The sequence below is a fragment of the Miniopterus natalensis genome, chromosome 7, assembly GCF_054644295.1.
Source record: "Miniopterus natalensis isolate mMinNat1 chromosome 7, mMinNat1.hap1, whole genome shotgun sequence".
Lineage (NCBI taxonomy): Eukaryota > Metazoa > Chordata > Mammalia > Chiroptera > Miniopteridae > Miniopterus > Miniopterus natalensis.
In genome coordinates, this window is record NC_142087.1 from 4,245,260 (window position 1) to 4,271,676 (window position 26,417).

Here is a 26,417-nt window from a genome sequence, read left to right on the forward strand (position 1 = left end):
GAGATGGCTGCTGGAGGTTGACCAAGTGCAGGGGACAAGCATGGTGTCCCAAACGTTTAACACCTAGGAAGGCTGGAGCAGGCACCAGCTGTAAACAGCCACTACAGCCCTACTAGTGAACTCTGCCTAACTAGTACTGCCCTACCAGTGAAATCTGGCTAAATATCAAGTGCCCTGGCGGTGAGCATCTATTATTTGGGCCCCCAGCACACCCCCCTCCTGGCAAGAGCACCGGGCTCGCTTTCTTTTCCCACCGTGCGCTGTCTTGGAGGGACTATCAGTCCGGAGCAAGCGTAAGAGCCAAGCCCGGCCAAGGGGATGCTGTCTCCTTGGAATGGAACATGCAGTGAAGCGGCACTAGAATCAAATGGTTTGCTCCCCAGCAGGGGCTGGCACCCTGAAGGTTCCCTGGATTCCTCAGCATGGCCACAATTTGTGACTGTTCTTTCTAACCTTAGTTTCATGACTTCCTCCCAGTAAATTCCTTTTGGTTTGAGTAACTGGAACTGGATTCTGTTGCTTACAACCAAAGGACTATAGCTAATAGTCCAAGGTTCTTGTCCTCAACAAGGATTTCTATGCCCGATGTCCCTTGACCACAGCGGGCAGGAAGGTAGCAGTGACCAAGCCACGCTCGACATTAGTTCTTATTTTGTTTTCTGAGACCACCTGACCCCCGAGATTCTCATACAATTCTGGGAGGAGAGGGGCCCCAATAATAAGGCTTTTCTTACCTACCCAGATGGGATGGGAACTGAGCCAAAACTACCTTGATTTTAAGGAAATGATGACAATGGTCTTCCTCAGCAGATCTGAATTTGTGGGCTGAGCTTTGTAGCTTCTACATAAATCAGACAGGATTAGGAACAGGGATGCGATGGTGATGCACTTGGATTCCTTGGCACTGGCGCTGGCTTTGAAATACTGTGCACAGGCCCACGGCACACTCAAGCCAATGAATGGCTGCCTTTTGCAAAGAAGTACAGACTAGAGCACGTGCCCGTTTGTCTCTCTTGGTAGGTAACACTTCTGTTTTTTTGGCACCCTCTCCCTCTCTCATGCTCTTCTTCGTTTGTTTGTTTTTTTAGAAAATGTCAGTGCCTGACCAATAATCCTACACTTGCTTTACTACAATAAAGACTGGTGCATCCCTTAGACCAGCCATCTCAGCCTGGGGTGTATGCTGGAATCACCTCGAGAGGTGATGCCTGGGTCCTATCCTCAGGGAGTCTGATTTAATTGAACTGGGGTACAGCTTGAGAGCGAAGGTTCTGCAAAGCTCCCCAGGAGATTCTAAGGTGCAGCCCAGGTTGAGGACCTCTGTCTGAGAAACTCAGAGTCATAGAAACCATGTGCACTCATCCGAGCCAGCCTCCTGTCTCCAGGTAGATAAATGAGCCATATGAGAATCACTAGAGGAGCTTTTAGAACTCCCTGCGATGTCTATTTAATTACTCCCTGGGTGGTGGTGGTGGTGGGGGGTCTGGGCATCTATCGTTTAAAAAGCATCCCAGGTGATTCCAATGTGTAGCTAAGGTTAAGAACCACTCCAACCCAGCTGGGAAGGTCACTGCCCATTGTCACCTCTATTAGGGTCTCCCAGAGTGTGGTCCCCAACCCAACAGCATCAGCAGCATCTGAAAACTTGTTAGATGCGAATTCTCGAGCCCCGCCCCAGATCTGCCGAATTGGAAACTCTGGGGGTGGGGCCCAGCAGACCCGGCTTTCATTAGTCCCCAGTGATTCTGCTGCTGCTTTTGCTAGAGAGCCACACTGTTCTTTACATCTGCAGGGGCACTTTTCCTAGCCCGTCAACCAACAGTGTTTCCGTACGGCCAGCCGAATTCTTCCCTGCTTTCCCTCCAAGTGCTCCTTTTTCTGTCACTGTGCTTTGTGAACACAAGAGGCCATGCACTTGGACAGAGCTCTGCCCCCTGCCCTTCTGCTCTGGCCACAGATGGAGATTATATTCACCAAGTCAGAGGCAGCTGGAGTTACCTCGATCTCGTTGTCCCCTGCTGGGGAGGGGTCACTGCTCCGCTTAGCCCGGCCTCGGAGCTTCCCGTCGGAGGCCCGGTGCGGCCTGTCCGTATCTCCCTCTTTTGCTGGTGTGGAAGGTCCATTGTGTGTGTTATATTCTCCTGGTGGAGAAAAGGGAAGCTTTGCTGAGAGTCTCCTCCAGGAAATATGACATTATAACTATCCAACCCCAAAGTGGTAAGTCCCAAAGGCAGCACCAAAGGCAAAGACCATGCAGACTCAAAATTACTCTTGAAAGTCGCTTGAATTGCCCATTCATACTCATTCATTCATCCAACAAAAATTTACTGAGTAAGCATGGTTCCAGGCACAGGTTCTCATAGCACCTAAATTCTAGAGAGAGGGAAGACATTAGACAAACAAGTAAATATGTAATGTGCCAGGTGGGGACAGGTGTTACAGAGAATTAATAAATTGCATGGGGGAACAGGGAGTGCTGGGGGTGTGTGACTAATTTATATGGGGCTAGTCAGAGAAGGCCTCGTGGATAAGGGCACATCTGAGCAAGGATCTCAGTAAAGTGAGGGTGGGGCCACCAGGGTAACTAACAGACTAATAAAGGAAGAAAATAAATATTTATATGTAGCTGGGCCTCAAATTCTTCTACCATTAAAGACCCCATCCCTTGGGGTTAATGGGGGTGTTGGAGAATTCTCTATGTTCCTGTCCCTATGCAGCTTGCTCCTTTAAGCTTTACTTGTTGAGAGATTTGTCCATTTGAGAATTAAATGAGATTATATACTCGAAAGCATCCAGCACAGGGCTGGCAATTAGGAGATGTCAATAAGTGATCTGAATTGAGTCTGGCTCAACTAGACCCACATACATTCAAGGATCAGTGAGAAGGTGCAGGACAGAGGGCAGCCACTGGCTGCTTCTTATTGAGATGGTGTTTTTGGACACGGGGCTTTGAGACGTTTCCAAGCTCATGCCCTTGGGCAACAGTCTAAGGACCCTGAACAAGTGAGCAGCATCCTCCTGGGACTCAGATCCCCAAGCCAGTGCCAAGTTGAATTGTTTTTTAAGCACACACTTTTTTTTTTTTTAAATATATTTTTATTGATTTCAGAGAGGGAGAGAGAGACAGAAACATCAATGATGAGAGAGTCATTGATCGGCTGCCTCCTGCATGCCCTCTCTGGGGATTGAGCCTGCAACCTGGGCATGCGCCCTGACCTGGAATCAAACTGTGATCTCCTGGATCGTAAGTCAATGCTCAACCACTGAGCAACACTGGCTGGGCTAAACACATACGTTTTAAATACATGGTTTTTAAAATTGTACTTTATTATCTTTAACTAATGAGGGAACTGAGGCTTAGCGAAGTGACAGAAGTCTGTGGTTTCCATGCAAATTAGTGATAGAGCTGGAACTAAAACTTGGGCCTGCCCTTGTCACTAGAGTAACAGAACTGTAGACCAGCGTGGAGCCTTAGAGGACATCCCATCCCACTTTTCCATTGTCCAGCTGCCTATTTAGCTCCCAAATGTATCCTGTGGACTCCACCTCTCCTTCCATAATTGCCAGTGCTTGGATCATCAGCGGGAAATGCTTTTGTCTAAAAATACTTGGCAATGAGTTGAGTTTTTTCCCTACCCCGGAAGGACTATTTCCCTCCAAAACCCCAAGGACTGAACTTTATTTAATATTTATAAAACTTCTTAGCAGACTAAGAACACAGTAAGAAAAGACGTGATTCTGAGTTGCCAGGACTGCTGGGCTGTCTCCAACTCCCCATCATTTTCAGGATACAGCATTAGAGGTTCCCAAACATCGATCTAGCGAAGACTTTCTTCTGGAGGATGAGGAACAGCAGTAAACATATTCGCAGATGCTTGAGAGTCATGTAAATCAAGTTTATACTCACTTACTTGGTGGTTCTAAGGATGGCAGCTTGGAAAATATTTGTAGACACCATTAAAATCCATGCAAATAGTATTAAAAAGTAGGGGAAACACCAGCTACCTAGAAACGTCTAAATAAAGTGTATGTAAAGTCAATTTATTAGAGGTGTCAAAATAACCAGCCCTTTTCCAAGATTATACTGTACATTCTTGAGAAGCAAGGATCAAAGTTCAAGGTCACAGTCAGGAACACAGGCTAGAACAATGTATGTAAACCTTTCTTGGAGTCACTTTACTCTTTTTATGTCTCCCTTTTAATGTTTTTTACTTATTTAACGCTTTACTGAGATATAACTGACATACAATAAAACAATATATATGGTTTATTGTATGTCAATTTGATAACTTTTGACATATGTATAAATCTAGAAAACCATCACCACAGTCAAGATAAAAATAACAGATCCAGCACTCCAAGAGTTTCCTTATAATCCTGTTGTACTCTCTTACTCCTCTGCTCCCAGGCAACCACAGATCTGTTTTCTTTCAGTATAAATTAGTTTGCATCTGCTAGAATTTTGAAACAAATGGAATCACACAGAGTTCAAAGGCCTGAGAACCAGTGGAGCTGATGGTGTAATTCCCAGTCAGAGGCTGAAGACCTGAGATTTGGGAGGTCATGGATGTCAGTTCTAGAGTCCAAAGGCCAGAAAACCTAGGGCCCTACTGTCTGAGGTCAGGAAGAGATGGACATCCTACCTCAAGAAGTGAGTGAGTTGCCCTTCCTCTGCCCCTTTGTTCTATATGGACCCTCAGTGGATTAGATTTGGCCCCCCATGTAGGTGAGAGCGATCTTTTTTTATTCAGTCTACTGATTCACATGCTAATCTCTTCTGGACACACCCTGACAGACACACCCAGAAATAATGTTTTATCAGTGATGGGGCATGCCTTAGTCCAGTCAAGTTGACACAAAATTAACCACCACACATGGGTTATTAAAAGTGTATTATTTAGCTTCCAAATATTTGGGAATTTTCCAAAAATACTACTGCTATTTATTTCTAACTTAATTCTCCTGTTTTCAGAGAGCATTATTTGTATGACCTGAATCTTTTTAAATGTAATGAAACTTGATTTAAGGCCCAGAATATGTCTATGTTGGTGAATGTCTCATGTGTACTTGGAAAAAAAAAAAAGTCTTTTGCTGTTGTTGAATGGAGTAGACTATAGACTGTCTGTAACATCTAGTCTTTTCTTTCTACTCTAGTTCCCTCCCCAGAGAAAATGTTAACTGTTGCTTTTGAATCCTTCCAGAAATTTCCTATGCAAATATTGGTATTAAATTATACTTAAAAAAACCCCCCAGGATCATATTATATACATAGTTCGGCACCTTGCTTTTTTCTCTCTCTCATAATCACTCAGAGAGAGATCCATATTAATGTAGATATATCTAGCTTACTCTTTAAAAAAAAAAAAAGATTTAAAATTGACTTTTAGAGAGAGAGGAAGGGAGAAGGAGAGAGAGGAACATCGATGTGAGAGCAAAACATCGACAGGCTGCCTCCTGCATGCCCGCTCCCAGGGATCAAGCCTACAAACCGGGCACGTGCCCTGACTGGGTATCGAACCAGGAACTTTTCAGTGCCCGGGACAAAGCCCAACCAACTGAGCCATACCGGCCAGGGCTGGAGCTTACTCTTTTTAAGAGATGTATATATGCCACTGCTGGATGCACCATAAATTATTTAACCCAACTCCCGTTAATGTAGTTTCCAGTCTTTTGCTATGCTGCTGCTGCAATAAATATTCTTTTCACTTAAGTCTTTGGACCTATGTGGGAATTTATCTTCAGAATAAATTCCTGCAAGGAGAAAAATTGGGCTAAAGAGTACACGTATTTTTAATGTTGTTAGAGGTTGCCAAACTGCATGGGAGAGCCTTCCAAGTTTCTTCCTCTTCAGAGATTTAAAAAACTTTTCTCCTTCCATTGACTAGAGGAAATGATCTAAGAAGTTTTAAAAAAAAATCCTCCCACTTCTTTTCAGATAATTTGTATCACACTTAAAAATTTAAAAAGGAAAAAAGTTCTTAAGCCACCACTACTGATTTGTTTTTCCTCTTGAGTAACGTCAGATGTTCAGGTTTTGCCCTCGAGATCAGCAAATTGCCCTGCAATCATCTGCAAATTGTCGGGGCTTCATATGACTGGTGATGCACGTCCACGCGGACGGCACTGCGGCGGGGTGGGAGCTGGGGTGCAGACGAGCGTCAGGCAATGCGGAGCGAGCGTGATCTAGCCACAATACTCAAACCTCTTGAGCCTCTGGAGTTTGGAACCGTCCTCTCAGGGAGATCCTGAATAATTTCCAAAGTGGGGTTTTTATGGGAAATTTTAAGAGAGTGAGTGTGTGCACGTGCATGTGTAATACTCTTCCTTTACAATGAACACCGGGGAAAAGAGACAAGAGAGCTCGGTTGTAGCTGACAATTATTTATGTCATTAGATTTTATGTGAGCTCGTTAGACTCACAGTAAAAACCAACTCAACCACTTATCATTGAACTTTAAACCAAGGGACAAATGAAGAACAGGGGGAAACAATAAAGAAAAATTTCAAAGAGACCCAAGGAACCTTTATGTTCGCTCCCTGATGGGGAACAAAAACGACCTTCCCACCCAACCCAAATTCTTGTGACGTAAGTTTGGAATCCAGCTCAGCACCAAATTACAGATAGATGGGAATTTGCTTGATGATTTCCTGATTATATTTCCTTTCTGAACCCAGTTCAGGATTATGACAAAAAAAGTTTGTTAAATTTCATACCCTTCAAAGGAAGCAATTTGAAAGTTGTTAAATAGATATGATGCATTCATTAAATACTCTGTAATGAGATCACAATGACCAAAACCAATGCTCAAGCCCTACATTTCCTCAAAAGTTGACTTAAAAATGCTTGGCCATGTTGTCTCCATATATCACCAACCCAAGGACAACTGATTCACCCCCAGGGAGGAAAAAGACAAGGTCTAAAAGCAACAACTGCACAGAGAACCCCAGGAAACAAAGAGGTGGGTGTTCACTATTGTTCTTTTTCTAACCATCAACCACTGGGTATTTACTGAAAGAATGTCCACACACCATCATGCTAGGTTAGCTCTACAGAGCTCCATAACATCAGCAGGTTTCAGACAAGAAAAAAATAAAAGAACAAAACTCTGACATTTCTTTCCATTTGGATGTTCTAATTTATTGCTGTCACGTCATTTCATGTTCATAAGTCCAAACCATCTCATAAAAGAGGAGACCTGTGTGCAGAAGGCTTGTGGAATGAATGAATGAATGAGTCCACAGGCTGATGAATTAGTTGCACAGGGATTTGCATCACCAAGGGGCCAGGGTGTGCCTCTCCCAAGTGTTGCTCATAATCTAGGTGGGTTCCATAGGTTGAAATTAGAATTTTTAGGTAAAAATTTCTGACTTTTAAATATGGATGCAATTAAATACACACACACACACACACACACACACAGAGGGAGGGAGAGAAAGGCCAACAAAATATATCTGAAGGCTAGATTTAGCTCTTGGGTGACCAGCCCATTACGACTGAGACCTCCGTCCAGTCCCTCCTTCTGGCAAGAGCTCAGCCCACAGCCATGAATAACCACGTGACAGTGACTGTACATACCTGGAAGTGACTCAGAACTCTGGTTGGGGACGTTGTGCGATGCCTCCTGGAGGACATAGGTGGACGTGGAGATGGGGGAAGGGCAGATGCTGCTGGCTGGGACGTAAGGAGGGCTGTAGGACGAGCTGTAATACTGGGAGTACTGGCTCTGCGGGAAACCAGGGTAGGAAGGATAGTCCTGGGAAGGAAGTGGACAGGTGGCGTGAGGAAGGTGGGCCGGGCTGGCGAGGGCGAGGGGCCTGATGGCATGGGCCCGCCCTGTCTCCCATGGGAGTAAGAGGGCAGGGGCTTGCCCCGGAGGACGCCCCAAGAGAAGGGTGGGGATGGGCCGGATACCAGCTGGGGAGCGGGGGGGAAGGGAGGGAGGGAGTGGAAGAGGGGGAGGCAGCCAATCCAGGAGCTTTCAGGTGGGGCCTGGGGAGATCCTCCCAAGGAAATGCTGGGACGGTATAAAATACATATCTCAAGGAGCAAAGGAGCCGCATCGTCCATACGTCAACTCCAGCCAGGCCCTGAGGGCTGCTCCCAGGGGATTTCAGTTCCCTGGCTCTTCCTGCCCGCCCTATGCATTGGTTCTAAAAAACACCCTTGGATCCAGGATGCAGAGATTGGCAGATGGAGGTGAGCAGGTGCACCCTGAGGGACATGGGTGTGTCCTGACAGCATCCATCTTGCTCACTGCTGCGTGCCTGGGACAGTGACGGGCACATACGGGTGCTCAGTAAATACTGGGTATTAATGAACAAATGAATGAGTAGTAAAGATTACACTCCAAAGTACCCAGGAGACTAGGTGACATTTTAGGTTCATAAAGGGTGCAAATACAGCAGCACCTATATGGCATTAGGGTTCCAGAATCTTCTATGAGGGAGTCTCGGAGATCAACTCAAAGAATGCCAATCCTGTTTTATCAAGCTCTGCTTAAACCAACCAGACATTCCAACTCTCCCACAGTGGTCATTGTTTCAAGCATTCTGCTTCATTGTCACCAGAAATCAGTGCTTCTCAACCCTGCAAGGAACTCGTGGGAAGTTCAGCTTCTCTGGCCCCAGCACGGACCTACTGAATCAGAATTTCTGGGGGTGGCATTTAGGGAGTCTGTGTTTTTTACAGGCTCCCATGGTGAAATAAACAAACACCCAGAGTAAAGAACTGTGCCTTAAAAAGTACTATTTTATTTATAAGTATTTAATATATGTGTATAGTATGCTGAAAATAATACAAAAATATGTGAAACAATTTTCACGTATTCCAAGGTTTAAGTCATTTAGGTTCTTCAGCTCACTGGAGAAGTAATGCATTCCCCATATTTAAATATGTTCAATATTCCTAAAGCCCATCTACCTCCGGTAGTTTTAACACTAGCCTGAAAGCATGTTAATCCTTTGTTTTGAAGTAATTTTAGACTGAGATCAAAGGTGCACAGATAGCAGAGCTTCCTGTACATCTTCTGCAGGTAATCTGGAATTCACTCTCTAAGTGAAACCAAGAGAATCAAACTATAAGCCAGCATTCATCTTTACAGAGTTGACTTAGTCCGACTTAACCAGCATTTATAAAGCCCCCACTGTGTGTCGGGCACTCCACACTGGGATGCTTTCACCCTTGAGAAGCTCATGGTCTGTGAAAGAGCAGACGCACTTGCGTTCCTACATTCTAGATTCTAGTCAATGGGTGTCTTGGGCTCAGCTTGGTATATAACATAATATCACCTCTGTCATCCAATTCTCTGCCTCTATACTGCATCTTTCCAATGGTCATTTACACAATCTCCTCTGTGGTATCCAAACCCAGGGAATAAGAGACTGGATTTCTGGTGGGGATCGTGGGCAGGAGGAGGCATTCTGGGTGCCCTGATTTAAGGGGACTCTTTAAGGAAAGAACCAAGACGAGAGCTGGTGGGCCTACCTGGTGCACACTTCCGAATCCCGCCGCACTGGTTAGTCCATTTGCTCCTTGATAGATCCCTGCCGTGCCTGTGGGGGAAAAGTAGGGGTACAGATGAAGTTTCTCACAGTTAGAGGGAGTTGGGGAGGACAAGGTTGTGGCGGAAAGGTGGGGTCTTTGAGGTCTGACAGGTTGGGATGGAACCTGTGACCTTGGCAAGTTCCCAGATGTCTCTGAACCTCAGTTCCCTCAATCCACAAATAAAATAAATACCTCATCAAAGAACTGGGGTCCTGGTTACCATGGCAACCCTACCTGCCAAAATTTAGGAACACACCTGCCTTAGGAACTCTCCTGGATGCAGTGTTTTCTCACCTGATTTCACTTTTCTTTCATGTCAAACGACACCTTGGGGCAGGTTTGGAAACACACAGACCAGGTCCTATCCCTCGGTGTTCTTTGTCCAAGACAGCCTTTCATTTGTTTTCATTTTGTGACCCAGAGGCATCTGAAGAATGGCCAGCTGGACAAACTGCATTTTGCTGAGGGCAGTCACAGAGCCCCTGCAGTGAGAGCCATCCCACGCCACAGAGGACCAAGGGGGAAGAGGGGCACGGCCGCAGAGATCCTGTGCCACGTGTGCGGCCGCGGGAGGGCTTTGTAATGGACTCGTCTTGAGCTGGCATGCTGGACGCCGACTTCTTGCTTCTGTCTGGCTGGTGGCATGTGCACTGAGGACTGGGGAGGGCAAGGACAGGCGGAGGAGAACATCCTCTTTTAGGGTGATGGTGGCACGTCCTGCTAGGGGGTATCCCAATATCCACTCACTCCTCTCTCATGTGAACTATTTTTTAAAAAAATATATCTTTATTGATTTCAGAGAGAGGAAGAGAGAAAGATAGAAACATCAATGATGAGAGAGTCACTGATCGGCTGCCTCCTGCATGCCCCCGACTGGGGATCGAGCCCACAACCCCGGGCATGTGCCCCGACCAGGACTCAAACCCCGATCGCCTGGATCCTAGGTCGACGCTCAACCGCTGAGCCATGCCTGGCCGGGCTCATGTGAAATTTTAAATAAAAGATCCCAAACACTTCTAATATTAAACATTAAAATAAATATGAGCGATACATACACTTAAGAAAGATGAATAAAAACAAGAGAATTCTTTTCCAACCCACTTATTCCAGTTCAGGGTCAGGGGAGGCTGGTGCATATCCTGGCAGCTCAGGGTGCAAAGTGGGACCCACTCTGGACAGGACACCCTTCCATCAGAGGGCCACTCGTACACTTGCTCACACTGGGACAATGTAGATACGCCAGTTCATCTCATGTGCACATCTTTAGGATGTGGGAGGAATGTGCAGTCCCCCAGAGAAAACCCACACAGACATGGGGAGACCATGCAAACTTCACAAACAGTGGCCCTGGCTGGGAATTGGTATTTTTCTCATCAATGTTATAACAGCGTTATTCGAGGACCTGCTGTAACTGCGTAAAAGGGGGGCCGCCCGCCTGTGGGAACCCCTGCCAGCCTGGCACCAGGCTGTGCAATCAAGAGGGTGCTGCAGAGCCTGCCAAATTCCAGAGCAGATTTTACAGGGTGGGTTAGACAACTGGAAACCATATGTGAATGGGTATGTTTAATGGCAAGATCCTACAGAAAATGCCAAGGAGGTGAGCGCTTTCTGGACGTTTCTCCTCGCTTCCCCGCGGAGAAAGCGCTCCCACGGTGGCTGGGCCCCGGTGGACAATTTGATTTCACTCCTTGCTCCACAGTGACTCCCACCGGGTAAGCACAGGTGGGCGGTGGAAAGCCAGTCCTCGATTAGGGGAGGAAGGCAAGCGTGTCGGGGCGTTTTGATAAACACTGGGACTTGTCCTCCCCTTGTCATGTTGGGGTCATGGACCCTGAGCTGGGATGCCCAGGTGAGCAGAAGAAATAACAGAAATGAGTCACCCAGTTCTTAGGTTCCAAAGTCTAGGTGGCAGAGTCTGGGAGAATTTAAGGAACAGGCTAATGTTTCGCAAACTGTCTGGGGTGGGGGGCAAGTTTCTAATGCTTAACTTTTTGGGGATGAAGATATGGGTTCACCTTGCATGCCACAGGCAATTCACCATGTGACCTGACAACTCTCGAGCTGTCTACACCCTGTGCTAGACCAGTCCCTGAGCAGTTGGGGCAACATCTAATTGCTATGAAAGTTTCTCACTCTTTCTTTTAGTTCCATATTTATGTATCACAGGCTTGTGGACCGGCCCCTGTTGGGAGTCTAACTAAGAATCAGATTGATGTAGGCAAATAGCTTAATAAGAAATGTAAGGAGGGAGCATTTCTTCTGGCTAGAGAAACGGGGTAGGGCAAGAGGGAAGGGAAAGGAGTGGGTAGAAAAAGCAAATGAGGGTGAGCATGTAGTCCTGGGCAGGGGTATTCTATTCTCTGTACCCACACAGAGCTGAGGAGAAAGCATAAGACCCCCACATCAGAAGTGGCTGTGTGTGCTCATCTAAGAAAGGGAGAGCTCAAACCTTGCAGGCCCAGCAAGTGAGGGAAGGAGCTGGTACAGGCACAATGATAAATGGCGACTGACACAGGGCTTCAGCGTTGAGGAACAATAGGGGATGGTGGAGATTGTGGCAAACTGGAATACACAGTTTCTATCTAAGGGGGTGGCAGTTTGTGGCAGACAGTATTTGGCATTTCCAATTCCTTACTCCCTTGCTAGCATCTTTCTTTGCTCTCCCAGTTTCCCTTGCAGCCCCAGGATGGCCATGTAATCTAGTTCTGGCCAAGGGGTGTTTTCTGGGACTTTTCTTTTTTCCCCTGCTGCCTCCTCCCCTGGATTATGTGAGGATGCAATGCATGGAGTTACAGCAGCTGTTTTGGAACATGAGGTCACAAGTATAAAAGAAAAAGGACTACATGTTGAGGTTGAAAGAGTAAAAGAATGAAAAGAACCTGGTCCTTGAAGACATAATTGAGCTGCCAAACCAACAATAAATAGCATTATAGTTTAAGCCAATGTTAGTTGGGCTTTTTTGTTATTTGCAGCCAAAAGCATTCCTAACTGATATAATGCTACTCAGCTCCAGCCAACCTCTGTCACCTAGAAATGTGAGTCAAATGTCGCCAGAGCTTCTGATTTTTCCAAGAGAAGTAAAAAATTTGGATTTGTACATGAAATTTCCCAATTTTTAAATGTAGGCAACAAATTCAAAATAGTTTGACAAACAAAAAACAAACAAAAATATGTTAGCAGGGTAGATGTGGCCTATGGACTTCCAGTTTGTGACTTCTGGTCTAAGCAGGCTAAACAACAAAAGATTCCTGTGCCCACCATGTGGCAGACACAGCAGTGACGGGAGGGGGCCTCATAGACCAAGAGAATGGATGACTGGGCAGCAGCCTGGGTCCCAATGACAGCTAGAGGGCAGGAGGAGCCCCTGGCAACACACATGCACCGAATAGGAGTCCAGAACCTTGGCCAAAATTCTGGAGAGTCTGGGGAAAGCCCCGAAAGACTAAGATGAAACTTTCCCACCAGCCCAGGGGATGGGTGGCTCAAAATAGAAATTATGTTGAAATGCCAAAAATAAAGTCAGTACTATTTTTTCACCCCCTTGAGCTTGAAGATTGAGATTCACACATTCTATACAAGAGACAGAAGAGTCCTTTATGTCCCTGGAAACTTGCCTCCAGCAATATCAGGACCCCTGTGATGGCAGCCCATCACCCCCTTTTGTTACTCTGTAGAACATTAGGTGCTAATGTTGGGTTAATTCAAGTTCACAGGCACATTTCCTCATTAGTCCACCAAAGATCCCTCTTTTTCTACTAATTTCCTCTCATTCCCCATCATCCACCGGTAAGAATTCTAGTGTCTGCGCATATCCTTTTGCTTGTATGTGTTCTTAGCGGAGAGAGCGCTGGTGTTTTGTGGGCAGGTATATAATTTCTGTAAATTCTGTAAGTTACATTTCACATGGCTTCTTAGTTTTTTCACCCAGCACTTAGTCCTTAGGCCCCATCCATGCTGCTGTGAGAATGCTTCACCTGCCACCCTGGCGGTTGCCCAGGCCTGCCTCGTGGGCATTCTCCGTCTCTCCCTGCGCTCTTGTCCTGGAGATCATGTGGGATCCCTCCATCTCCTCCCACCACAAGGCTGCTGTGAACATCCTTGGAGCTGCCCCCTGGTGCACCTGTGAGTTTCCTCGGGATGTGTTCCCAGGAGTGGGACTGCTGGTCCCAAGGTTGCACAGACCTCATTTCTCTAAGGTCTGGGTGAGAGCTCTGGGCATGGCTGCCAGGTGTGCGTTCCCACCTGTAGGCCAACGGTTCCTAGATGCCCCCGTTCCTCTGTCCCCCCAACAGTTGGCATAATCCCTCTTGCTGATTTCTGCTGTCTTAATAGGACTAACATTCTAGCTCATCTGTTGTCTTTAATTTATATTTCTCAGGTTAAAGGGCTCTGCACATCCACCCCTCCTTGGGCTTGTCGTCTCCTAGATTTCCTCCTCTTTTCAAGGAGATGGTGACAATCACCATGAAAACCTCTCCTTCTTTTCCTGGGCCAAGCTCAACTTTAACTTAATCAAGCCCCTGGAAGCCTCTGTCACTCGCATTAGCAGTTGGAGAAATAACAACAATAGCCTCAATTTACTGAGAACTTATTACCTTCCCCAGGGCGAGTCATTTTACATGCTTTATCTTGTTCAATCTCCACCACAATCCTAGGAAGTAGGTCCTGCTAGGAAGTGGCAGGGCCAGGGTTCAGGCCCGGGTCACCCTGACTCCGAAGCCCAGGCTCCCAGCCGGCGTGCAGTCCTGCCTTTTGAGCAGCTATGGGAAATGGCACAGGTCACTGCCTGCCTCAGCGTTTTCAGGTCAACCTGATTGCACTGTCACCCACAGGTTTGACATGCCATCCCAGGCAGGACAAAGAACGCCTCACAGACAATCTCAATGAACAAGTGTTCCCTCTTCAATGTTACCTGCTTGGAATCCACCTAACAATTTCTTCCCTTTCAGCAAAGGGACCTACTATACTGGGTCCATGGAGACACTCAAATGCACGTATTCATTCATCTTACTATCCATCTTACTGATGAATGAATGATCAGTCTTACTGATGCCAGGATTAAAGTAAAATTGCTTAAAACAACAGAGCTGCAAGTGAAAAAGATCTGGATTTGCAACTAGGAGGTGATATAGAAAGAAGTCAGCAGTTAATGCATAAAATGAAAAGGCCACAGTGGGAAGAGAAAGGTGAGCCTGTTATGAAACCCCACCTGCTCACACACCCCAACCATGGCGCAGGTTCTGGAAAGGGACAGATCACAGATCCGCATAGGTCAATTTTTCTGTTTTTCTTTACCTAGAATACAAAGTGGTGAAGGCCAAGCCCTGGCCCTGCCATTTACCTACTGTGTTCATTCATTCGGGCATTCACTCATTTATTCACTAAATCTCTGCTGAGTGCCTAATATGTGTCAAGATTTCTATCTCGAGAAAGAGCTGGGTCCTGTCTTCTTGGGTCTTAGAGCATGGAAGGGGGTGGAAGACAACAGAGAATCCATATGTAATTGATTACTTGCCCTGGTGACCACAGACAAGTGGTTGAAATTTCTATGCCTCAGTTTTCCCACCTGTAGAACAGAACTAAGCATAGTTTATTTATTTGGTTTATTATGAAGCTTCTGTGAGATAATCATATAAGGGGGAGGGGCCAGCACAAAGCAAGCATTCAATAAATGGTAGCTGGGATTCTTATTGTTTGTGTGTTAGTAATCACCACTGGAGATGTCAACAACCCAGTATTTCATTGATTCACCAAATTTGTATATTCATGAGAATAAAAACATTCAGGGAAGGTTAAAATAAAAACACAAAACAACTTGGATAGGACCAAACAGCTGGCCCTGCATGAAAACAAGGATTTTGGGGACCCAGTCTGAGCTATCAGCTTTGAATCCAACAGTGCCAAATGGCCCATATGCCAGGAAGAGAGGCATCCACATCCGTCTGGCTGACACTGAGTCATCTAGTCCATTTTGCTATCTTAACAATCCAAACATGCACCCAGAGCCCGTCCTGCATCTTTGCTCCACGTGGAGTCCAGCCCACATCTGTGTTTAATCAAATCAGTTGCTAAATGTCACAATGGCCTCATTCACAGGTAGCATAAAGCATATTTAACTGGCAATAAAACAATCCACATTCCTGAGAATGCCATTTCAGAGAGGCTGCCCTGTCACTGTGTCTCTGCCACACGAGTCGGCAGAGATGGGGGAGAAGGGGGCTGAGGGGGGCGATGCCGCTGCAGAGGAGAAAGTTATCGCGTGTGGATCCATACATACTGGTGTAGAAAGATGTCCAACATGCAGAGCTAGGCGGAAAAAGGCCAGTTGCAGAATCGTGAGGCTGCTCTGAGAGCACACGAGACTAAATGTTGCTATTTGTTAATTTCAGTTGTGCAGAGTGTTGATGAAGTTGGAGGGCCTCTTAGAGGAGGTGGCAGTTGAACAGAAGCTAAATGCATGGGAAGGAGCCAGCCACATGACGGTCTGGGGAAAGAGCATTCCAGGTTGGGGGAAACAGCAAAATGCAAAGGCCCCGAGGTGGGAGGAATAGGAAGAAGGCCAGTGTGAATGAAAGGAAGAGAAAGTGGGGAGGCAGTACCCACAATGAGGTCAGAGAGGCCTTCAGGGACTGAATCATTCAGGGCTTGGCAGGGGGGAGTCCCAGCAAGGCACTGGCATTTATTTCTAATTGCAATGGAAAGTTAGAGACTTTTAAGCAGGGGAGTGATATGATCTGATACAACAAAGGGAAGGATTGACGGTGTGACTTCTTGACTCAGTGCAGTGGAAACAGATCAGGGGGTCACAGTGGATCCCAAGGCCAAACACATTATTCTTACTGCCAAGGATTTCCTCTGGAGGGATTCTTGAGAATGGTCACCCATAAAGATCAGAGTTTCTGAGACAAACTATATATGTTGGAGAGAGATTTCACTGATATAGTGTCCAGGGAAAGCAGTGAGGTTAGACATACCTTACACTCTCCTGGTGGAAATCTGGCAAGGATGGAGTATGTGACCTGGACCAATCAGTGCAGCACATTCCCTTGACCACCATGATTGCTTTAGGGATGTGCATCTGCACTGAGCACATCCAAATGAAAGGAAATCTGCAGATGTTGTTTGGTAAAGAGTCCAGAGCTGCTGCAGCCGTGTGGCCACCACGAGGGCTCTTGGTATTTATATAACTGCCCACCTCACAAAAGAGTTAACATACCCATTTCTCACTGTTCAGAGATACCATAAATGTCTGTTGAAACAATAGCATGGATGATGGAATCATTATCCTTGATGCTCCTCCCCCCTCATAGATCTAAAAATCATCACCAATTTCTGTGAATAGGGCCTCTTAAATACCCTGCAAGTCTATCTATTTTTCTCCATCTCCTCCACCACCACCTCCACTTCCATGCCTCTGTCATCTCTTTGCTTGGGGTCTTCAGTCTCCTCATTGATTTTCCTGCATCTGTCCTGACCCTAGTTCAGTCATTATCCTCTCAGCCAGTAAGAGGCTCCCTGGCTTCCCATTGCATTTCTAACTCTTCCCTGTGTCCATGGGACTAGTGTGACCTGCTTCTTCTCTGACCTCAGTGAGCCCCACCTTTCCCCCTGTTGTGGGTTAAACTGTATCCCCTAAAAAGTTATATTCAAGTCCTAGCCCTCAGTGAATGTGATCTTATTTGGAAATAGAGTCACTGTAGATGTAAGCAAGTTATGGTGAGGTCATAGTGGATTAAATGGGTACTAATCCAATGACCTGTGCTCCCATAAGAAGAGAGAAATTTGGACACAGACACACAGAGGGGAAAATGCCATGTGAAAAAGGAGGCAGAGATCGGAGTGATGAATCTGTAGGCCAACGAAAAACAAGGACTGCTGGTAACCACCAGAAGCCAGGAGGGAGGCAAAGGAAGGATTTTCCCCTAGAGCCTCCAGAAGGAACTGGCCCTATAAACACCTTGATTTTGGACTTCTGGCCTCTGGCTCTGTAAGGGAATAAATTTCTGTTGTTTTAAAGCAGCCAGTTTGTGGTACTTTGTTACAGGAGCCCTAGGAACCTCCCCTGCAACACTGCCTCCCTCCAGGGGCCCGGCCTTTTAGGATGTCTAAGTTTGCTCCTCTGTCTGCCCAGAATCCCTTCTGGTAGCCTAGCGTGTCTCATACATTAGTGTGCACAGGAATTATCTAGAGATCTTGTTAAAGACCAGATTCTGCAGGATCAGGGTGCGACCTGAGATTTCTAACACTTTCCCAGGTGATGCCAATGCTGCCAGACTGGGGGCCACAGCTGGAGGTCCTGACCCCTGCCACACCGGCTGTCAGGTCTCAGCTCAGATGTGACAGTGCCTGGCCACTCCTCGCCCCACTCCAGCCACACCTTGCACATTACTGATTTTGTTTTTTCATTTGGCAGCACTTGCCACCCTCCGAAATCATCATATGCACTTAGATACACGCTGATTGTTTATCTCATTCCCGCTGGGATGTGAGCTCCCCGAGAGCAGGGGCTTTGTCTTCTGTTTGCTATTTTATGCCCAGTTTCTGGAAGAGCAGGCAGCTCTCTGGAAATACTTTTTGAAAACAGAAAGGAATGTCTCTCTTGTTCTTGGCGCTGTTTTCAGCTTCTAGCACAGTACCTGGCATATAACAAACGTTCAGTAGCTATTTATTGAATGACTAAATTTAAAAAGTGAATGAATGGACCATGACAGTTTCTGATTATCGAGCAGTTACTATGTGCCAGGACCTTTGCTAATTCCCTACCTTGGTGATCTTAGTTTATCCCCCTCTGACAAAAACTAAACAAAGGCTCTACTGTGATCCCTTCTCAATCATTTTACCAATATTTACTGAGCACCTACTATGTGCCAGTCTGTCCTAAGCACCACAGACACAGCAGTGGTCAAGAAGACGGCAATCACTGCTCCGTGGAGCTGACATCCTGGTGGGAAATGGATGACAGGGACTAACTATGCAAAATAATGTTAGATGGTGATAGGAGCTGGAGACAACCAAAGCGAGGATGGAAGCCAGGAACGCGGGGTACATACAGGGAAGGCTCAACATTTCAGTAAAGATCGAGCCCAGAGACGTGAAGCCACTTGTAACTTACAACTCAGAGACTAAAAGTGGCAGAGCTGGAATTTGAACCCGGGACTGCCTGACTCTGGGGCCTGTTGTTTTTCATCTTGGTGTTCTTCTACTTCCAACCTGCTGGAATTCCCCCCCCACTGGAAGGTTCATAAAGTTTCCATGGGTGTTTGAATCACCTAGCTAAAAATTCCCTTTGCCCCTTCCCTGCAGTGCGCGCCTTGCTGCCGTAGCCCCCGCTCAGGGTTCTGATTCCTCTGCAGCAGGCGGCCGCCCGCTGGCGTGTTTCCATCGCGTTTTGCGGTGCCAGCCGCGCGCACGGTGGCCGCGCTGCACTGGCGAAGCCCTGCAGAGAGCGCGCTTACAAGTCCCTGGCGGCCGGACTGGGCAAGGAGGGCAGGGTCTCCCGGAGGCCAGGGGCTCGCCCTGGGCCAAAGAGGCCAGCATCTGGTTTGTGACACGGTGGCCATCCAAAAAGCCACAGGACAGCCTCTGGTCTAAAGTTTCCTGGCGGTAAAGACAAGCTTCTCCAAATTGATACTTTTTCAAATAAGGAGGTCAAGTGCTCACCAAAATGACCTCCCATGGCAATCCTCACATGCCTCATGAGATCACAAATCCTACATCTGTCCGACTTCACAGGCAAAGAGGCTCGTAAAATGGTGCCCCGTTCCCAGGTGCCCCTGCCGAAGCCCTGGGCTCGCCCTCTCCACTGTCAGCTCCGCCCTCCTACTTCCAAGGCCGCCCGTTTCAAGTGTTTACCATTAGGAGTAAGGTTCCTTCCGCAGACCTGTAAATTCCAAGTGGGTCCATCTAATGCACCCCAGGAGGATGTGGGAATAACTTAGGCAAAGACCACAGCTTCCCTTAAGATGTCTCCCACTTTCAGATCAAAGCCGTCTTGTCCTCGGTCCTCACAGCTATAATTCACTCCTTGCCCTAAAACCTCACGTTGCTTTTAAAGATTTGATGGTCCGAGCAGCTGCGGACCTTGGCTTTCATCTCGGCTGGATTTATTTCCCCTTCTCTGGTCAGTTCTTCCGATCTTTGTAGCTTAAGTTATTCCCAAAGTTCCAGAATTTGGGTGTCATTCTTCCCCACTCCCACCAGCACTAGTGGGTGTTTTAAAACTCAGAGGGGTGGTCACATTTACAAAGCACATGCTATGTATGAGGTCAGTCTAAAGGACAGAAGAGGCCTGACCAGGGGCCTTGCTGGATATTGTGTTTATATTTCCCCCCCCTCTCCACACAAGGAAAGCATTTAAACCAAGGGGTACAGGGCATGGACTCTGCGGGTCAAGGTTAACATCACTGGTAATAAGAAAGACCGATGTCATGTAGCAGCTCCTGATAAGATGCACTGAGAGTATAAGTTCACTTGTGTGGTCTCCTGGCCCCAAATGCACGACCTCAATCTAATCACGAGAAAGCATCAGACAAACCCAAATTGAGGGCCATTTGACAAAATGCCCGACCGGTATCCATCAAAGTGTCGAGGTCATGAAAGACAGGGTCTGTCACAGACTGACGACCAGAGAGGCACCACAACTAAATGTCATGTGGGATCCTGGATTGGATCCTGGAACAGAAAATGGACGTTTGTGGAAAAACTGGTGAATTTCAAATAAGGTTTGTAGTTTGGGTAAGGTTCGCACCGCTATTAATTTCCTGTTTTGGATGGCTGCATTAGGGTTCTGAAAGATGTTCACATGGTACACGGCAGCTCTCTATACTGTCTTTGCAACTTTTCTGTAAGTCTAAACTTCTCTTAACATGAAAAGTTAAAAATAAAAAAAGAACAGATTCTGACTGACAGTTTGAATCTGCTACTTACTGGCCACGTAACCCTGTGCAAGTTATTTAACTCCTGTGTGTCTCAATCTTTCTATCTGTAAAATGGGTATTAAAAATAGCACCCATCTGATAGGGTTATTGTGAGACTCAAGTGAATTAATACATGTAATGTGTGAAGAACTGTATCTGGTACTCAAAAATGCCAGAGCAAATGTCATCCACTGTTAGCATCATTTTTCTTACTACTCTCACACTGCTATTTCCCTTTTGCTGGGAGACAATGAGGTGAAATATGTACAGCAATTCAGTATCCTCTGTCAGCATATCAACCTGCTACATTTCATGATATCTGCTAGGGAACTGCTGCATAATATTTTAAAAACGAATACAAGTTAATAATTTTATATAAACAAATAGACTGAACAAAAATGTGAGGGAAGCTCTGGAAAATTAGACCTATTTTCTCATAAGTAATCATACACAGCAAATGATTAGTGTATACTCATTTAGATGGAGCATATGCTCTCCATGCGACCATACTCCCCTTCCCTCCCTATTGCCTCCCCAACACTAAGGAAAAATCCTACCATCCTTGGCCTAATATCTTTCTTACAGTTAAAAAAATGTTTCTGTGTATCTGTGGTTGGCTGAATAATGCTCCTCAAAGATGTCTATGTCCTAATCTCCAGAACCTGTGAATATGTCAGTTTGCATGACAAAAGGGACTTTTCAGATGAGATCATATTAAGGATTTTGAGAAGGGGAGGTTATCCTGGATTATCCAGGTGAGTCCAATGCAATCACAATGGTTTTAATAAGAGGGAGGTAGGAGGCTGTGCATGAGAGAGGAGATTTTACGTGGAAGCAGAGGTTGGAGTGATGTGCTTTGAAGGCAGAGGATGGGGCCACATGCCAAGGGATGAGGGCAGCCTCCAGATGAAATGGATTCTCCCCTAGAGCTTCCAGAAGGAACACAGCCCTGCTGACACCTTGACTTCAGATTCTGATGTCCAAAGCTATAAGATAATGAATTTGTGTTGTTTAAGCCACTAAGTGTGTGGTAATTCGTTACAACATCCATAGGACATTAACACAGTACTCATGTTTCTACCAAAAATAAGGGAGAAAAAATACAGCAGAGGCCACCCAATTTTCTTAGGCTCAGCCCACTTTACCCACTTGCATGACATGTCCTGTTCCTATGGGCATTTGTGTTTGCTGTCCCCAGGCCAGGAGCCTCATATCATTCATTCATTAATTCATTCACTCATTCATTCATGCACGTTTTATAATTACTCACTGAGGATACAATGGAGAATGACATGATCCCTGCTCTTAAGGATCTTACAGTCTTAGCGGATATTCAAGGGGATTAAACATGACATTTAAGTTTCTAAAAGAAAAATCATATTCCTTGAAAGATACACAAAATAAATTTTAGCAAATGTGCAAGTTGCCTCAATGTTATTTAAGTTTTGTCTTCACAACAGCCTGGAGGAAACAGATATCATACCCTAACCTGACCATCTTAAAAGTAAGACGAGTGAAGCTCAGAGAAGTTAAGTAATAAGCTTGCACATATTTAAGGTTGCACAGCTGGTAAGTGGCAAGCTATCTCCAGTAGGAGCCTAAGCTTGTTCTGTTTCTCTGTCAGGAACACACCAGGCTGCTGAACGCTTGAACTCGCCTTAACGGTCTGCACTTAAGCAGTGGCACATTTCATAGTTACAAACCTGGTCTGGAGCTGGCCCTGGGCTGGGTTGTTTGTGGTTGCAGCCACTTTGTGACACATTATTAGCAGATGGAAGGACTAGTCCAGAAAAAGCAAGTAGCACAGACTCCACACTTGGCTGGGAGGAGTTGGACCCAATCCACCCCAATAGGAACATTCCATCTAAGCTCACCTACTGGACATTTCTACCTAGAGAGGGCTGGGAATTCCAGTGGGCAGCCTGCAGCCGACTGCTCTGTGCGGAGATGACAACAGACTTGGTCACTGTCATCCTTGGGGGCATCCACATGCTGGTTCCCCTCATCAGCCATGAGTGGCAGAGCCAGATAACTGCTCCCAGTGTTTGTTCTTTCCTTCTCTCTTGTAGTAACAAAGCTGGCAAGTTTAAGTGGGGCCCATGACTATCTTGAGTAAATACATCTCCAACTTCCCTTGCAGTTAGGTGTGGCCAAATGCCTAAGATCTAGCTGGTGTCATGTGAGTAGGAGTGTGGGATGCAACATCTGGGTTGTGTTCTTAAAAGGAAGGTATGGCTCTTTCCTTCCCCCTCATTCCCCTTCCCCTTGGATGGGCTAAGCCTGATGTGAGCCATCCTGCGTCATGTGATTGAGGGCAGCAACTAGGGATTTTGGAAGAGCAAGATGAAAGGGGTCTGGGTCCCTAACTCTATGGAGCTGCTTACACTCAGACTGTTACCTAAGAGAAAAATAAACTGCTATTCTGTTGAACCACCGTTAATTTTGATCTTTGTTATAGCAGCTGAACATACACCCGTGCTATTCCCAAACCCTCACACACCACTGAAGCCAAAGTCAACTCTCAAAGACAAGGTGCTGCCAATTTTTTGAAAAAAGTGTCTTGCTTCGACAGCAATTCCATTACTTATGTAGATGTCAAGGAAAAGAAGCTGGGGAACAGGACAGACAGGGCAGCCCCAGACAAAAGTTTATTCCAGTGACAAATCCATGGGAACACTGCATTCCAGCTACTCTGAAAACTTAGGAAAAATTATTAAGATAGAATGTGGTAGGTTACCTTTAAATACAGGGTGGGGCAAAAGTAGGTTTACATTTGTGAGTAGGCAAAACACAGTTTATTCTTGTATTATTATTTATTATCGTATTATTTTTCCATATGAACTGTAAACCTACTTTTGCCGCACCCTGTACGGCTGCAAGGAATCCTTCTGAATCCTGTATATGGATGCCATTCCTCCCATCTAGGGCTCGGGCCTCTTTCCCTCCTTCCCTTCTCCTGAATCTGGGCTGGACTTATGACTTGCTTTGACTGATAGCATGTGGCAGAAGTCCTGTTCTGGAACTTCCAAGTTCAGGCCTTAAGAAGCTTCCACCTTTCTTTGCCTTGCAACCCAGCTGCCATGCTATAAGGAGGCTGACTATCCACCTGGAGGAAGAGAGGCCACGTGGAGGAGAGTCAAGGTGCCTGGCCCATGCCCGCATCACCTGCCAGGTGAGCGAGGGCGACACATCTCAGCTGAATGTGGTGCCAGAGTGACCCCAGGCATCTCCAGGAAGAGCAGAAATCCACCCTGCTGAGCTCAGTCAACCCAAGAGCTGTGAGGAATAATACACTGCTGCCGTTTTAAGCCACTAAGTTTTGGGGTGGTTTGTTACCCAGCAATAGCCAATCCATACATGGGAACTGTTTTATTTTTCATTGTATTTCCCCAGGCCCAGTTATAGTTCTTCAAAGCCCCCTCTACTCTCTTCATAGCAATGATCACAACGGCAATAACTTAATTAGTGGGATTACCTGTTTAGTATATTTAAGTGGTAAGAAGTATGCACTTGGGAGTTACTCAGACTTGGATTCAGAACCAGGTTCTTCCACTCCCTGGTTTGTGACCTTCTGGCAGGTCACTGTGCCTCTCTGAGACTCACTTTGCTCGTCTGCAAAATGGGAGAAATATTGATACTTACACCACAAGATATTTGTGAGATGAAATGAGAGGATGTTAGTTAAGCACCTGGCACAGTGTCTGGTACATAGCATGCCCTTAAATAGTATTTGTTGATGAAGACATGAAAGAGTTAACATAACGAGTTCTACAAATACTCAGTGGCTGAATGAACCAACTGCTCACTGTCACTGTTTTAGCGAGACCTAGTCTGACCTCATGATGGAAAGGCGCAACTAGCTGTCCCTTCTGCCACATCCACAATCCTCCTGATGACTCCGTTCCTCAGCCACAGCATTTATCACCCTACAGCGTGATGTGCTTATTTATCCTATTGTCTATATTGGTTTTTGTCTGTCTTTCCCGCCACAAAAATAGATTTTTTTGTCTATTTTGTTCCTTGATGTACCTCAAGTGTCTGGAATCACACCCAGCACACAGATGTCAACAAACATTTGTTGAATGAATGAATAAATGTAGTAAGTTTTCATGGGGATCCTGGCTTTTGGAGGTGTACACATGAGAATATGGGAAGCAGCCGTATTAAAAGGCCCTTCACTTTTTCAAGACACTTCAGAGCCATATGTTGAAAATGGTCCTGAAGACTAAGTCTTTGATGACTTTGATGCGAAAGGTGCCCCTGGGAGTTGTGTAAAACCAAAAGCAAAGCCCCGATGAGAAGGGCTATGCTGGTAAGCACTGCACTGCTCTGCTCTACACCAACAAGGTGCACGAACACCTTCCTAATGCCCTCTCAAGAAACACAGATTAGGTCTGTGGTTAAAAGGATTTTCTGTCTCTGGCCTTCATTGGGATCCGAAATCTCATAATGTTGAACTGTTTTACCCGACCATTGCAAAAATGAGATAATTACTCAAATGCTGCCCAGTACTGACTGGGCAGGTGTCAACTTCTGTGGATCCACTTATGTGGGACAGTGATGATGCAGTAACAACCTTAATTGAAAAATTATGTGCCGGCCCGGCTGGGCGAGGCTCAGCGGCTGAGCGTTGACCAAGGATCCAGATCGAGGTTCGATTCCCGGTCAGGGCACATGCCCGGGGTTGCGGGCTTGATCTCCTGCAGGGGTGTGTGCAGGAGGCGGCCAGTGGCTCTCTCATCATTGATGTTCTATCTCTCTCTCTCTCCTCCCTTCCTCTCTCTAAAATCAATAAATATATATTAAAAAAAAAAAAGAAAGAAAAATTATGTGCCAGGAAAGTCTCTGTGAGCTTTATACATATTAACTCATGTAACCCTCATAACAATTCTGTGAAGTAGGTATTATCATCAACCCATTATACAGATGAGAATACTGTGGATCAGAGAGGTTAAGAAACTTGTCTAAAGCTACCCAGCTAGAAAGTGATGGGGAAAAATGCTAAGTCAGGCCAAGTCATAAATGAAAGGAGAAACACTGCCTTATGAGTGCAGCATTGTAAGAAGGGTGCTGGCAGGAAATGGACTTTGGGTAGGCAACCCATGGCCATGGGCAGCTGGGAAGAAGTAAGACCAGCTCCAAGGCCACCTCCTGTTCTTGGCTATAGCTGGAAGGCACCTGATGCATTCTTCCTGAGACTTCTATGTGACCTCCCCAGACTGAACGTTTGCTTCCCCTTTTAAAACATTCCCTTTCCATGGGTTCCCTGCCTATGCCTCCTGTCGGACTTAAATATACATCTGCACCACGGTGAACTTTCATTCCCCTGGAATAAGTTTGCCAGTAAAAACAAAAGTGGCCTCAACATGTAGAGGTTCACAGAAAAGCCCTTTTATGGAAAAATGTAACATTCATGCTCTTGGGCACGGAGCTCGGTAGGAGAGAGGAGGTGAACATTTTTCTATCACAGCCCCAAAGAGCTGAAGGGGGTCCTAGGGGTCAACCTTCTCTTCCTCCCTGCCTTCTTTAAGCATTTATCATTGCCTAATGGTTGCCTACCCAATGTCCATTTTCCTAACCAAGGGACAATATGACCAATGGTGGCCATGTGACATAAACCTGGCCACTAAAACAAAACATGAAAACTTCTGCTTTCCTGATCATGGCTTTGCTCTTTCAGGATTCTCCCTTCTTCAGCCTGCCTGGAATATGGAGGTGAGGGTTGGAGGTGAAGCAGCCATCTTATGACTATGAGGTGGCACAAACTAAGATGAAAGCTGCAGGCTAAGGACAGCAGGGAAAACAGAGGGAAGCTGGGACACTGGGTTTCTGTTGCTTGTGGCTGGATGAACTCTAACAATGTGTGCCAGGGGCTATGGGCCCTGTGAGATAAGGGGTAGTTTCTGCCATCTAGAAGCTCAAATATAGCCCGATTCCTGTACTTTACAGATGGGGAA

At 46.1% G+C, this 26,417-nt stretch overlaps 1 protein-coding gene across 2 annotated transcripts in view; it reads right to left on the reverse strand.

Moving 5' to 3' along the window:
* Window positions 1-26,417, reverse strand: part of EYA2 (EYA transcriptional coactivator and phosphatase 2) — a 201,349-nt gene that overhangs the window by 61,544 nt on the left and 113,388 nt on the right. For both annotated transcript variants that reach the window (XM_087818703.1, XM_087818702.1), the window contains exons 6-8: window positions 9,485-9,552; window positions 7,577-7,754; window positions 1,999-2,141 (exon numbers count right to left, since the gene is read on the reverse strand). In XM_087818703.1, coding sequence (XP_087674829.1) covers window positions 1,999-2,141; window positions 7,577-7,754; window positions 9,485-9,552 — 389 coding nt within the window. The remainder of the gene's footprint in view (window positions 1-1,998; window positions 2,142-7,576; window positions 7,755-9,484; window positions 9,553-26,417) is intronic.